Source organism: Myxine glutinosa, chromosome 9 (genome assembly GCF_964187855.1).
Source record: "Myxine glutinosa chromosome 9, kmMyxGlut1.1, whole genome shotgun sequence".
Classification (NCBI taxonomy): Eukaryota; Metazoa; Chordata; class Myxini; order Myxiniformes; family Myxinidae; genus Myxine; species Myxine glutinosa.
This window is the reverse complement of record NC_136269.1, coordinates 28926849-28939935: the sequence shown is the minus strand read 5'-3', so window position 1 is coordinate 28939935 and position 13087 is coordinate 28926849. Positions and strand designations below refer to the sequence as shown.

Below are 13087 nucleotides of genomic sequence, written 5' to 3'. Positions count from 1 at the left end.
AAAAATGTATCAACAGATACTGTGTACACCGACAACTGGGAGAACGACAAAACAGCAGGAAAAAAAAGAAAAAAGAGTTGGACAGATTGGAAGTAGACAAAGAAGGCTCGTTGGAATGGCTAAGAAGAGGTCAGCTCAACTGGGATGGAGATTGAATCATTATAAATCCCCAAGACCAAGGACACTACACCAATGGCTAAAAGAAAATGGCGGGACCGAGTCAATCAGGCAAGTGTAGGTTCTGCAAGGTAGAAACAGAAAATACGAGCCACCTCCTATCGGGATGTAAAAAAAAAACTCATATGAGAGCAGCTATGCACCCAAAGGCAAAACAACGTATGTCTTGTAATCCACTGGCATATCTGCAAACGTCTTAATATTCCAGTTCCAGAAAACTAATGGAAACATGAACCAAAAGCAATCACTGAAAACAAGGAAGTAATATTCACATACGATCTAATGATCCCATCAAGCATGAACATAGAAAACAAAGCATTGCAAGCAGGTATAGTACTGTGGTACAAAAAAGAAAAGAAGGAATTGCTACTTGAGGTGTCTGTACCCAGCAATTTTGGCCTAAACAATGCAGAACTCAAGAAAATGACCAAATACCAGGACCTCAAAATAGACGTCAAGAGATCTTGGAAGCTGAAGAGCATCGAAATTGTACCAGTGATAATTGGAGCAACAAGACTGATGAAGAAGAACCTCACCGAGATTTTAAAAACCATCTCCGGGAATATTACCACAAATGAACTACAACTGGAGGCAATCTGAGGTTCGGTGACGATCCTGAAAAGAGCCCTTGGAACAAAACTCTGAAAAAGTTGAACAGCTTGGTCCATGAACCGTGATCCCTAACCGAAGAGGTGGTGGATACTTTGGGTCCTGGGAGGACTCTGTATTCCACATCCTGAAACCCGCAAATGGAGATAACAACAACAACAAAAAAAAAACACACACACACACACACACACACACACACACACACACAAACTTCATTGGAGATTATTGGCTATTCCGAAACTATAATATATTAAAGGAATGCTGTAAATGATGTTAATGTCACAACATCCCATATTCAACTTTATTTAAATTGTTAACATCAGCAGGTAATCTAGTAGGTAAATTACCTCCATCAGATTACCTCCAGAATTACCTCCATCAATAGATCCACAACCTCGGTCATGGATCCACATCAATAGATTACTTCCATCAGTAGATCCACAACCTCGATCATAGATCCACATCAATAGATTACCTCCATCAGTAGATTACCTCCATCAGCAGGTAATCTAGTAGGTAAATTACCTCCATCAGATTACCTCCAGAATTACCTCCATCAATAGATTACCTCCATCAGTAGATCCACAATCTGAGTCATGGATCCACATCAGTAAATCACCTCCATCAGTAGATCCACAACCTCGGTCATGGATCCACATCAGTAAATCACCTCCATCAGTAGATCCACAACCTCGGTCATAGATCCACATCAATAGATTACCTCCATCAGTAGCTACCTCAATCAGTAGATGCACAATCTGAGTCATGGATCCACATCAGTAAATCACCTCCATCAGTAGATCCACAACCTCGGTCATAGATCCACATCAGTAGATTACCTCCATCAGTAGCTACCTCCATCAGTAGATGCACAATCTGAGTCATGGATCCACATCAGTAAATCACCTCCATCAGTAGATCCACAACCTCGGTCATAGATCCACATCAGTAGCTTACCTCCATCAGTAGCTACCTCCATCAATAGATGCACAATCTGAGTCATGGATCCACATCAGTAAATCACCTCCATCAATAGATCCACAACCTCGGTCATGGATCCACATCAGTGAATCACCTCCATCAGTAGATCCACAACCTCAGTTACTTCCAGGCGGTCATTCAACCCATCAATGCAACATCACTTAGCAAACTTTACTCGTTAAAGGATTTTATGTATTATCCATCGTTACAACTCCCATCACATTCCAATATTTGATAATACATTAAATCATGCATATCATACCTTAAATATAACATGTCCACCAACCAAAACGACCCCACTTACCTCTGAAAATGGTTCAAAACATATACAGGTTTTTATATACTTTTTCAAATAATGTATTTATATAAATATCTCCTTCATAATAGTTTTACGATTCGTGTTGTATTCTACCGATTATATTCGGTGTCGTTTTATGATCCGAAAGAAAACTTGTTTTAATCTGCCGACTGTAGATGCCGCCTATCCCTGTGTTAGGGTTAGGGATTGTGTGTGTGTGTGTGTATTAGAGTATATCGTACATTTTAAACAACACACACACACACACACACACACACACACACACACACACACACACACACACACACACACACACACACACACACACACACACACACACACACACACGTGGAACGTCCTAATCCATAAGCGGAGTAAATTCCTGCAGGTGGAACGAGTCACAGCACATGTCCAACAGTGGCCATGGACCCCTGTCATTGGTAAAGGATCTCACAGCCATGCCCATTCTACATTAAAACCAAGAAAGTTCGCACTCTGGTCCCAACCTGCAACACAATATATATATATATATTTCGCCTCTTCTGTCCACTCAGCTCCTTCATCCTTGCTGTTGAAGGTTTTATACAATTCATCTCCGAGGGTCTTCACAGTTTGTTTCAATATCAATTACAAGTCTGACGGATAGCTTGGTCTGCTTTCAGGGAACTAGCACACCCACTCCGTACAGGAGCGGCAGGAAGGGTCATGTTATTATCCTCCATGGGGTATATAGACTACATGTCTACATGTCAAGAACGCTAGGGGTTATCAAATGTTCAGTTACCAAGTTCCTTGCAGCGAGCTCGCCAAGTGGCTTAAGCATTCAGGCAAGCATTCCATTTGAAACCGTTGATAAGGAACAGCTGTCTTGGCAAGCGCTAGCTAGCTGCTTGGTAAGTGAACACACCTCGGGTTTCCTACATGTCAGGTTCATGTTATTTCAGGCAATGAAAAAAAACATCACCTCATGGATTAGACATTGTCTAATCTGTCTAATTAACCTTGTGTCATGTCTGTTCCGTGTTCCCATGTGAAAGAATAAGATTAGATCGAGCCATGTCTGTCCCATGTTCCAATGTGAATGAATAAGATTAGATAGAGCCATGTCTGTCCCAGTGTCCCATGTTCCCATGAGAAAGAATAAAATTGGATAGAGCCATGTCTGTCCCATGTTCCAATGTGAATGAATAAGATTAGATAGAGCCATGTCTGTCCCAGTGTCCCATGTTCCCATGAGAAAGAACAAAATTGGATAGAGCCGTGTCTGTCCCATGTTCCCATGTGAATGAATAAGATTAGATCGAGCCATGTCTGTCCCATGTTCCCATGTGAATGAATAAGATTAGATAGAGCCGTGTCTGTCCCATGTTCCCATGTGAAAGAATAAGATTAAATAGAGCTGGGTCTGTCCCGTGTTCCCATGTGAATGAATAAGATTGGATAGAGCCATGTCTGTCCCATGTTCCAATGTGAATGAATAAGATTAGATAGAGCCGTGTCTGTCCCATGTTCCCATGTGAATGAATAAGATTAGATACAGCCGTGTCTGTCCCATGTTCCCATGTGAATGAATAAGATTAGATAGAGCCGTGTCTGTCCCATGTTCCCATGTGAATGAATAAGATTGGATAGAGCCATGTCTGTCCCATGTTCCAATGTGAATGAATAAGATTAGATAGAGCCGTGTCTGTCCCATGTTCCCATGTGAATGAATAAGATTAGATACAGCCGTGTCTGTCCCATGTTCCCATGTGAATGAATAAGATTAGATAGAGCCGTGTCTGTCCCATGTTCCCATGTGAAAGAATAAGATTAGATAGAGCCATGTCTGTCCCATGTTCCCATGTGAATGAATAAGATTAGATAGAGCCATGTCTGTCCCATGTTCCCATGTGAAAGAATAAGATTAAATAGAGCTGTGTCTGTCCCGTGTTCCCATGTGAATGAATAAGATTGGATAGAGCCATGTCTGTCCCATGTTCCAATGTGAATGAATAAGATTAGATAGAGCCGTGTCTGTCCCATGTTCCCATGTGAATGAATAAGATTAGATACAGCCATGTCTGTCCCATGTGAATGAATAAGATTAGATACAGCCGTGTCTGTCCCATGTTCCCATGTGAAAGAATAAGATTAGATAGAGCCGTGTCTGTCCCATGTTTCCATGTGAAAGAATAAGATTAGATCGAGCCATGTCTGTACCATGTTCCAATGTGAATGAATAAGGTTAGATAGAGCCGTGTCTGTACCATGTTCCAATGTGAAAGAATAAGATTAGATCGAGCCATGTCTGTCCCATGTTCCCATGTGAATGAATACGATTAGATAGAGCCCTGTCTGTCCTGTGTTCCCATGTGAATGAATAAGATTAGATCAAGCCATGTCTGTCCCATGTTCCCATGTGAATGAATACGATTAGATAGAGCTGTGTCTGTCCCCTGTTCCCAAGTGAAAGATTAAGAGTAGATCGAGCCATGTCTGTCCCATGTTCCCATGTGAATGAATACGATTAGATAGAGCTGTGTCTGTCCCCTGTTCCCAAGTGAAAGAATAAGAGTAGATAGAGCCATGTCTGTCCCATGTTCCCATGTGAAAGAAAAAGATTAAATAGAGCAGTGTCTGTCCCATGTTCCCATTTGAAAGAATAAGATAAGATAGAGCCATGTCTGTCCCATGTTCCCATGTGAAAGAATAAGATTAGATCGAGCCATGTCTGTCCCATGTTCCCATGTGAAAGAATAAGAGTAGATAGAGCTGTGTCTGTCCCATGTTCCCATGTGAAAGAATAAGAGTAGATAGAGCCATGTCTGTCCCCTGTTCCCAAGTGAAAGAATAAGAGTAGATAGAGGCATGAAAGACATGATGAAAGACAGATGAAAGACACATGAAATACATGAAGGACAGACATGGCATGAAAGGATTAGATTAAATAGAGCAGTGTCTGTCGCATGTTCCCATGCGATGGAATAAGATTAGATGGAGCTGTGTCTGTCCCATGTGAAAGAATAAGATTAAATAGAGCTGTGTCTATCCCGTGGTCCCATGTGAAAGAATACGATTAGACAGAGCTGTGTCTGTCCCAAACAAAGCCAATGGAAATCTGACGCAGCAAAGCCGGGCAGTGCATAAACGACAGAGGCCTACATGCCTGATGTGTTAGGCCCACCAGAAAACAAGATGGCGAAAATATCATTTCATCTCGGTATTATTGGGAGTGGAGTCAAGTGACAGATCTAGGTGTGGTCCGGCAGCTGTCCGACCAATAGATACACACATTTAAAAAAAATCAACCCACAACAAGAACCCCAACAACAACTACAACAACAGCAACCTGAACTCTTGTAGACATGTGACATGTCGCAGGTAAAAATAATTTGGCTAAAAACCAATCAAGTCTTTGATTTTGAGGATTTGCTAAATTGGCATGATGACATGAATGTGCTAAACATAACCATATTACTTCCTTACATGATGGATGTATACAGTATTACAGTAGACCAGTGGACAAGAGTTGGTCGGAGTGGAGGGGTGTGCAGATTGAGCAGGGTGGAGGGTGGAGGTTGAAGGAGTGACAAACAAAGATCAAAGACAGACACTCCGTAGCGTCATTGGATGTGACTCCCTAAAGCTTCACAAAAGAAAGTCTCAGATGAAGGATTAAAGAAACATACCGATGCCTGTTGTTACAGAGATGGTCTCGATTTCTTCAGCCTTCTTCAGCGACTCCATGGACAAAATCCACTCCTGCCTTGCAGCTGCTGCATAATGAAGGTCCTGCAAGCACGATACAGTACAGTACAGTACAGTACTTATAGTATGCATGATGTAGCATACATTTTTTAAACGTTTTTTTTTACCTCCCCCACCTCCCCTTTCCCATGCCCCCCCCCCCACAAGCTCTCTCCCTCCCACAGATCTCCCGATGTCCCTGCTCTCCATCTTGTTCTCCCGCTCCCTTTATCATCTGTTTTATGTGTCAGTTCGTCTTTTTTGTGTGATCAATGTTAGCTCTTACACGAGCCTCAACATTGGATACAAAAAAGAAAAAAGAAAAGCCGACTGCACAGTCTGTAGCCATGATGACGTTTCAGATTGGCCTGGTTGGCATTCCCATATAAAACCATAGGGTTCATAATGTTTGGATCGATAGGTTTAAATCTCAGATACTGCGTTGATTGATGAATTGTAATCAAATGGTCCTTTAATTCATGCAGAAGTATATTGATGCCCATACGTGTAGTAATGTCCTTGTTACCTCCTATCAAAGGTGGGCGGAAGTCATGTTTTCACCCCTATCTGTTTGTCTGTAAATAGGATATCTAAAAAAGTTATGGACTGATTCAGACGAAACTCGGTGGCCAGGTTAGATGTGTGTTGTCCAGTCGGTCTTTTCGGAGAGACATCGTAAGAGTGTGAGATTTGTCAGGATTGAAAGACATGTTCCACTTGTTTGCCCAGTCTGTGATTTTGTCCAGGTCTGCAGAGAGGAGTGAGGAGGCTGCAGACTGCCGATCTGAGGGATGAGAAATGGAGCGACAGAGTAGAGTCATCAGCAAAGAGATAGAGAGGACTTTCAAGAGAGTCAGAGAGATCATTGATGAAGACCAGAAATAGCACAGGGCCCAGAACACTGCCTTGGGGAACTCCAGCCTGAACAGGAAGAGGAGATGAGAGAAACCCATTCAGGGCCACACGTTGACTACGACTAGAGAGGAAGTCCGCAAGCCATGCGTGGAGATTTCCATGGATACCAAAGGAGGAGAGTTTTGTAAGCAAAGCGGGGTGCCAGACTGTATCGAAGGCACGTGATATGTCAAGGGAGACAGCTCTGATTTCCTGTTTGGTATTGACGACCTCCATCCATTGTTGAGACAGCAGAAGCAGCATGTCCAGAGTAGAGTGACCTGGTCTGAAACCAAATTGATGATCAGAGATCAAGCCATTGGAGAAGAGGAAAGATTTCATATCCAAAGCAATGATGGATTCCATGACTTTGCTGATAATTGGAAGCAGGCTGATTGGTCTGTAGTTGCAAGGATCTGTTTTTGCACCTTTTTGTGCAAAGCGGTAATGTTTGCTGATTTCCAAGCTGAAGGCAGATGACCTTGAGCAAAAGAGAGGGTGAAGACAACAGAGAGAGGGTGAGATAGAGCGGCAGAGCAGGATTTTAGGACCCTGGGCTGATGAAATTTCCATCAAAATACAGTGCAAACTATCCTTTTATTTATTTTAAACCCTAATACCTCAAAAAATTAAATTCTTTTTGAACAGTTTAGAAAAGTTAAGTAATTGCAGCTTTAATCTGTCTGTACCTGCCATGGACAGAGCAGCTGCTGAAACATGCACTTCTCGACACCTCCACCCTACCTACCTTCAACACCACACCTTTTTAACACATCAACCCTCACCTCCTATCACTCGTCACTTGTTAAACATGCATCATTTACACCGATTTGCAATAGCATGAACAGCCAAACTACCTTTGAGGCCAGTAGGTCACACCTTATACATTCCTCAACATGTGGAGAAACCACATCCATATCCTGATTCACCACAAAATCGACTCAACCCCGAAGGCAAAACGTACTCATGTCTGATTTAAAAAAAGATGACAAGAGCACGACGCACAGGGAGTGCTCGTCACACAAGACTCCTTTATTCGTTTGTCAGTCAGGTTTCTGTGGAATGTCCCTCCACTGGTTGTTGAAACATTTTGAATGCGGTTACAAAAAGGTTCACGTGCGGCAATGTATCATTCTGAAGAGGCACTTTAAATCTTCAAATATTGTCACAATTATTGATTCGACAATGCTGCAATGACAAATAGTAATTGCCCAACTACTTTTTCTCACCTATGGCCTGAGAAAAAGATCACCCATGTGTATGGGATTAAAATTTGAGATTAAAGACTCACGAGGAAGGCACTCAGATCATGACGTCAAACTGCATTTGAAGTTCTTCGAGCCAATATTGACAAACTACTGTCCCAAACACACGACAGAGCTCCGAGGCATATCATGACTAGTTGAGAAACGTTTGAAAGGCGAGAACCAATCCTGGACGGGTGGCCTCGCCGAAGGAGGATATTCAACAGAATTTCTTTGCGACAGGTACAGTGGGTTCTATAATGTTCACGACCTGGCAGATCCTGGCAGACGAGTCCTGTACTGGATCTGATGGTCCTACCAATCAACGGTGTACACATTGATGCATCGCCGTACATGCAAAACACAAGGGTGACCATTTATTGCTGAGTCGACATTCAAATCCAGACTAGACAGCTCACAGATGAATGTAAATGCAATGTTTTTTGCTTTCCGATACTTCCATTTTTACAACTGAATAAAGTGAAATAAAATAATCTGACATCAATCGATAAGTGTCTGTTTGACGCATATGCACTCCTGAACCGTTGTACAGAATGAGTGTACTCAAGGTACTCAAGGGAAGATTTTAGGGGGTAAAGTAAAAAGCAAGAGGCTAGGCACTTCTCTGGGTGTTCAAGGTAGAAGGACTGGGGGGAGGATTCCAATGATCTCTCTTTAAATCTGTATCAAATGGCGCCACTCCTGGTGGAGGTCGGTATTACAAGTCACGTCATCCGTAATTCTGGGAGCATTAGTCCGCAAGGACGGGCTCTTCGTTCGTCTGTTTAATTCCAGTTGATATTAAATTTTGTGCATTTGAAATTGATGTGTAGATGCAAGTTTTGTCACAAAAGGTTTAAAAAACAAAAAAAAACTGTACATTTCCCATTGGTAGTTATGCGAAAGAGGTTATGCGATCATTTTGGCCATTCATATAGATATAGGCAATGTCACGAGTAGTTAATATATGTTCGGTGGTTAGTACAAATACCTCTAAGATATCCACTCCCTACTTTATACATTAGGAACCACTAACTTGACTGATGAAATTTCCTCCAGAAAATGAAAAGGTAAGTGTTGGGAAGATAGGAGCCTTTATTTAACGATTCTTACCATGAACAGGTCTCTTGCCCCAATGTCGATAGCAAGCAGGAAGGCCTTCTCAAACTGCTGAAACCTGTGAGATACAACTGAAAGTTTTACCATTACAAAGTTACGACTCATTCGCTCAAATGTCATAACCCAAAACTTTTGGCCAAGGTGGGTGAAACATTTCAAACCACTTTGTGAAATGCTCAAAAGAGAGAAGTGAAACACATGCAAAAACAATTTCCATTCTAATTGACATCCTAAAATGTAAATTGCACTTTGATATTGTAGCAGGTGCAGGTCCATTTTAGTTGCCTGGTTTGAGTCCTGCGGTTCACGTCAAAGCGACCGCAACTGCCGGCTAAGTCTGCAGCACCGAGCTGGTTTCCGGGCCTATTTGCCATGTTACTCCACTTGTGGAGACACTGAATTAACCGGGCTCCATGCCGATAGACGCCCGTGCTTCTTATTAATCCGGCCGAGCCAACCAAGTGCGGTCTAAGGCGGTTTGAACCGCACCCCCAATAACCTGCAATCAGCCGAAACCATCAAACGAAGCAGCCACAACAAGCAGAAATCACCCAGAGACCAGGTATCTTTCTTAAGAGCAAATTGCTCAGGAGGACGGACACAACAACGAAGCATAAACTGGTGTACTGATTGGAAGACATTGATGCTATTATTAAATTATGGGAAACACAAGTGAGGAATTAGAGATGGAGAAAGAGGTGGGAAGAGGAACTGTTGGAAAGATAGTGAACTGTGACAGTGACCGCATACGTTGGAGAGAAAACAGAGGCTCACCTTTCATGGTCACATGCCTACCTGAGCAGAATGTGGAAGAAACGACGGGCGTAATGTCCAAGCATGTCGCGATATTTCAGTATTGACTCCTCTGGTAGCGGCCTGTTTGATGTGTAAAATATGCCAAGAGTGGCTTCCAACTGGGCTGAAAAGTTTCACGATGAAAACGTGAAAAACAAGGAGAATTAGCGAACAGAATTTAAAAACTACAAACCTACCAGAAACCTAACACTTTAGATGATGAAAAATCAATACAAAGGTCAAAGGTTAAGGAAAAAAGATTCCTTTTTTTTCTCTCTTTTTTTTGGGGGATACAGAATCGAAGCCCAAGGAGATAACACATTGAACCTGAAAACAATCACAGACACATAAAACATACAATGAAGGGAGCGGGAGACAAGAGGGGGAGAGAGAGGGAAGCACACAAGCACAACAGTAGAGAACAGGGATGCCGGGAGATCTGTGGAAGGGGAAGGGCTGGGGAAGGAGGGAGGGGTACACGGTATCAAGAAAAATGAACACTTCTCGGATGACAACCTTGCAAGTTGTCATCCTGGCGTTCCTCCAATCATTAAAGTGTTAAACTTGAACGGTACTCGGTGGAGCGCATACCTCTGCAAGGCTGAACAGTTTACGTTTTGTATCCCACTGACAGGCCGGATCTGCTTCCTGTCGCATACCCAACAAAATCTGCAGCAAAATCTAATCTGGTCATGGTCATGTCCCCAACTCATCCCCCAAGTTATGTCATAATCTGTCCACTTTTTGAGATACCGTTTTATATATCGGATTTAGCCCGATCACCACTCAATGGTGAAGAATCACTGAAGAAAATTATCGTATCCGGATCCAAATCTTCACCAAAATCAAGTCATTTCGTGCTTGCCATACACCCAACTTCTCCACCAAATGCCGTCCGAATCCATCCATAACTTTTTGAGATATCCTGCTTTCCGACAGATAGGCAGACAGGCAGACAACCAGACAGACAGAGGGGATAAAACATTAAAACACAAGCAATCTGGCCTGGGAAACAGCTTTGTTGAGCTGGAGGGAGGAACTCACGAACCAGCAAGATGCGTGAGGTGTTGAACTTCAAGGATGAACCTGAAGGTCGAGGGGTTTGGTTTCACGATTAACTAGCAAAGAGGCCATTCTCAAAGGTGGGAGGAAGAGGAAGAGGTTTGACCCTTAGCATTTGACCCATAAAAAGGATAGGGCACTGACAAACAACCATAGTTTGGAAGCCATTGTGTGGGATTGATGGGCCTAATGACCTCTTCCTATATTGAAGTTCCTTGAAAGGGAACTCGTATTCGATTATAGGAGGTGAGGTATCGCCAGCACACTGAACAAATTACAAATTTCTGTCTAAGTCAGTCAAATGTCAGACCTGGCCAACCAGTTCGTGAAAGACTTAGGCCAAACTTCCCGATTGGCTGATCCCACAAGAAGGTGGGATCATTTATCCACTGTCTATTATGGTAGACAGACTGATGAGTGGATATATGCGTGAGGATATATGCGTGAGGTGATGAGTGGATTTATCCACTGTCTATTATGGTAGACAGACTGATGAGTGGATACCTGAGGATCTCATTGAATCGATACTTGGATGGATATATAGATGCAGTGTCGTCAATGGAAGTGGAGGAGATGAAGAGGAAGCTTTTGTAAAGTTTAGAGTGATTCGATGGCTGCAACTGGAGAATACTTCAAAGGAATACAAGTTGTATGAAAAAAATCTGCTGAATCCCGAAAACCGGTGTCATATCACACTCCAACGAAGCTTTCACTCCAACGATGCTTTCACTCCGACGATGCTTTCACTCCGACGATGCTTTCACTCCGACGATGCTTTCACTCCGACGAAGCTTTCACTCCGACGATGCTTTCACTCCGACGAAGCTTTCACTCCGACGATGCTTTCACTCCGACGAAGCTTTCACTCCGACGATGCTTTCACTCCGACGATGCTTTCACTCCGACGAAGCTTTCACTCCGACGATGCATTCACTCCGACGATGCTTTCACTCCGACGAAGCTTTCACTCCGACGATGCTTTCACTCCGACGATGCTTTCACTCCGACGAAGCTTTCACTCCGACGATGCTTTCACTCCGACGATGCTTTCACTCCGACGATGCTTTCACTCCGACGAAGCTTTCACTCCGACGATGCTTTCACTCCGACGATGCTTTCACTCCGACGATGCTTTCACTCCGACGATGCTTTCACTCCGACGATGCTTTCACTCCGACGAAGCTTTCACTCCGACGATGCTTTCACTCCGACGAAGCTTTCACTCCGACGAAGCTTTCACTCCGACGATGCTTTCACTCCGACGAAGCTTTCACTCCGACGATGCTTTCACTCCGACGAAGCTTTCACTCCGACGATGCTTTCACTCCGACGATGCTTTCACTCCGACGAAGCTTTCTCTCCGACGAAGCTTTCACCCCGACGAAGCTTTCACCCCGACGAAGCTTTCACTCCGACGAAGCTTTCACCCCGACGAAGCTTTCACCCCGACGAAACTTTCACCCCGACGAAGCTTTCACCCCGACGAAGCTTTCACCCCGACGAAGCTTTCACCCCGACGATGCTTTCACCCCGACGATGCTTTCACCCCGACGAAGCTTTCACCCCGACGAAGCTTTCACCCCGACGAAGCTTTCACCCCGACGAAGCTTTCACCCCGACGAAGCTTTCACCCCGACGAAGCTTTCACCCCGACGAAGCTTTCACGCCGACGAAGCTTTCACTCCGACGATGCTTTCACTCCGACGAAGCTTTCACTCCGACGATGCTTTCACTCCGACGATGCTTTCACTCCGACGATGCTTTCACTCCGACGATGCTTTCACTCCGACGATGCTTTCACTCCGACGAAGCTTTCACTCCGACGAAGCTTTCACTCCGACGATGCTTTCACTCCGACGAAGCTTTCACTCCGACGAAGCTTTCACTCCGACGAAGCTTTCACTCCGACGATGCTTTCACTCCGACGAAGCTTTCACTCCGACGATGCTTTCACTCCGACGAAGCTTTCACTCCGACGATGCTTTCACTCCGACGAAGCTTTCACTCCGACGAAGCTTTCACTCCGACGATGCTTTCACTCCGACGAAGCTTTCACTCCGACGATGCTTTCACTCCGACGATGCTTTCACTCCGACGAAGCTTTCACTCCGACGATGCTTTCACTCCGACGAAGCTTTCACTCCGACGATGCTTTCACTCCGACGATGCTTTCACTCCG

General features: G+C 43.9%; 1 protein-coding gene across 3 annotated transcripts in view; it reads right to left on the bottom strand.

The window, feature by feature from the left end:
* Positions 1–13087, bottom strand: part of WDPCP (WD repeat containing planar cell polarity effector) — a 185146-nt gene that overhangs the window by 46699 nt on the left and 125360 nt on the right. For all 3 annotated transcript variants that reach the window (XM_078784235.1, XM_068129394.2, XM_078784236.1), the window contains 3 exons: positions 9847–9970; positions 9046–9109; positions 5737–5839 (listed from right to left, as the gene is read on the bottom strand). In XM_078784235.1, coding sequence (XP_078640361.1) covers positions 5737–5839; positions 9046–9109; positions 9847–9970 — 291 coding nt within the window. The remainder of the gene's footprint in view (positions 1–5736; positions 5840–9045; positions 9110–9846; positions 9971–13087) is intronic.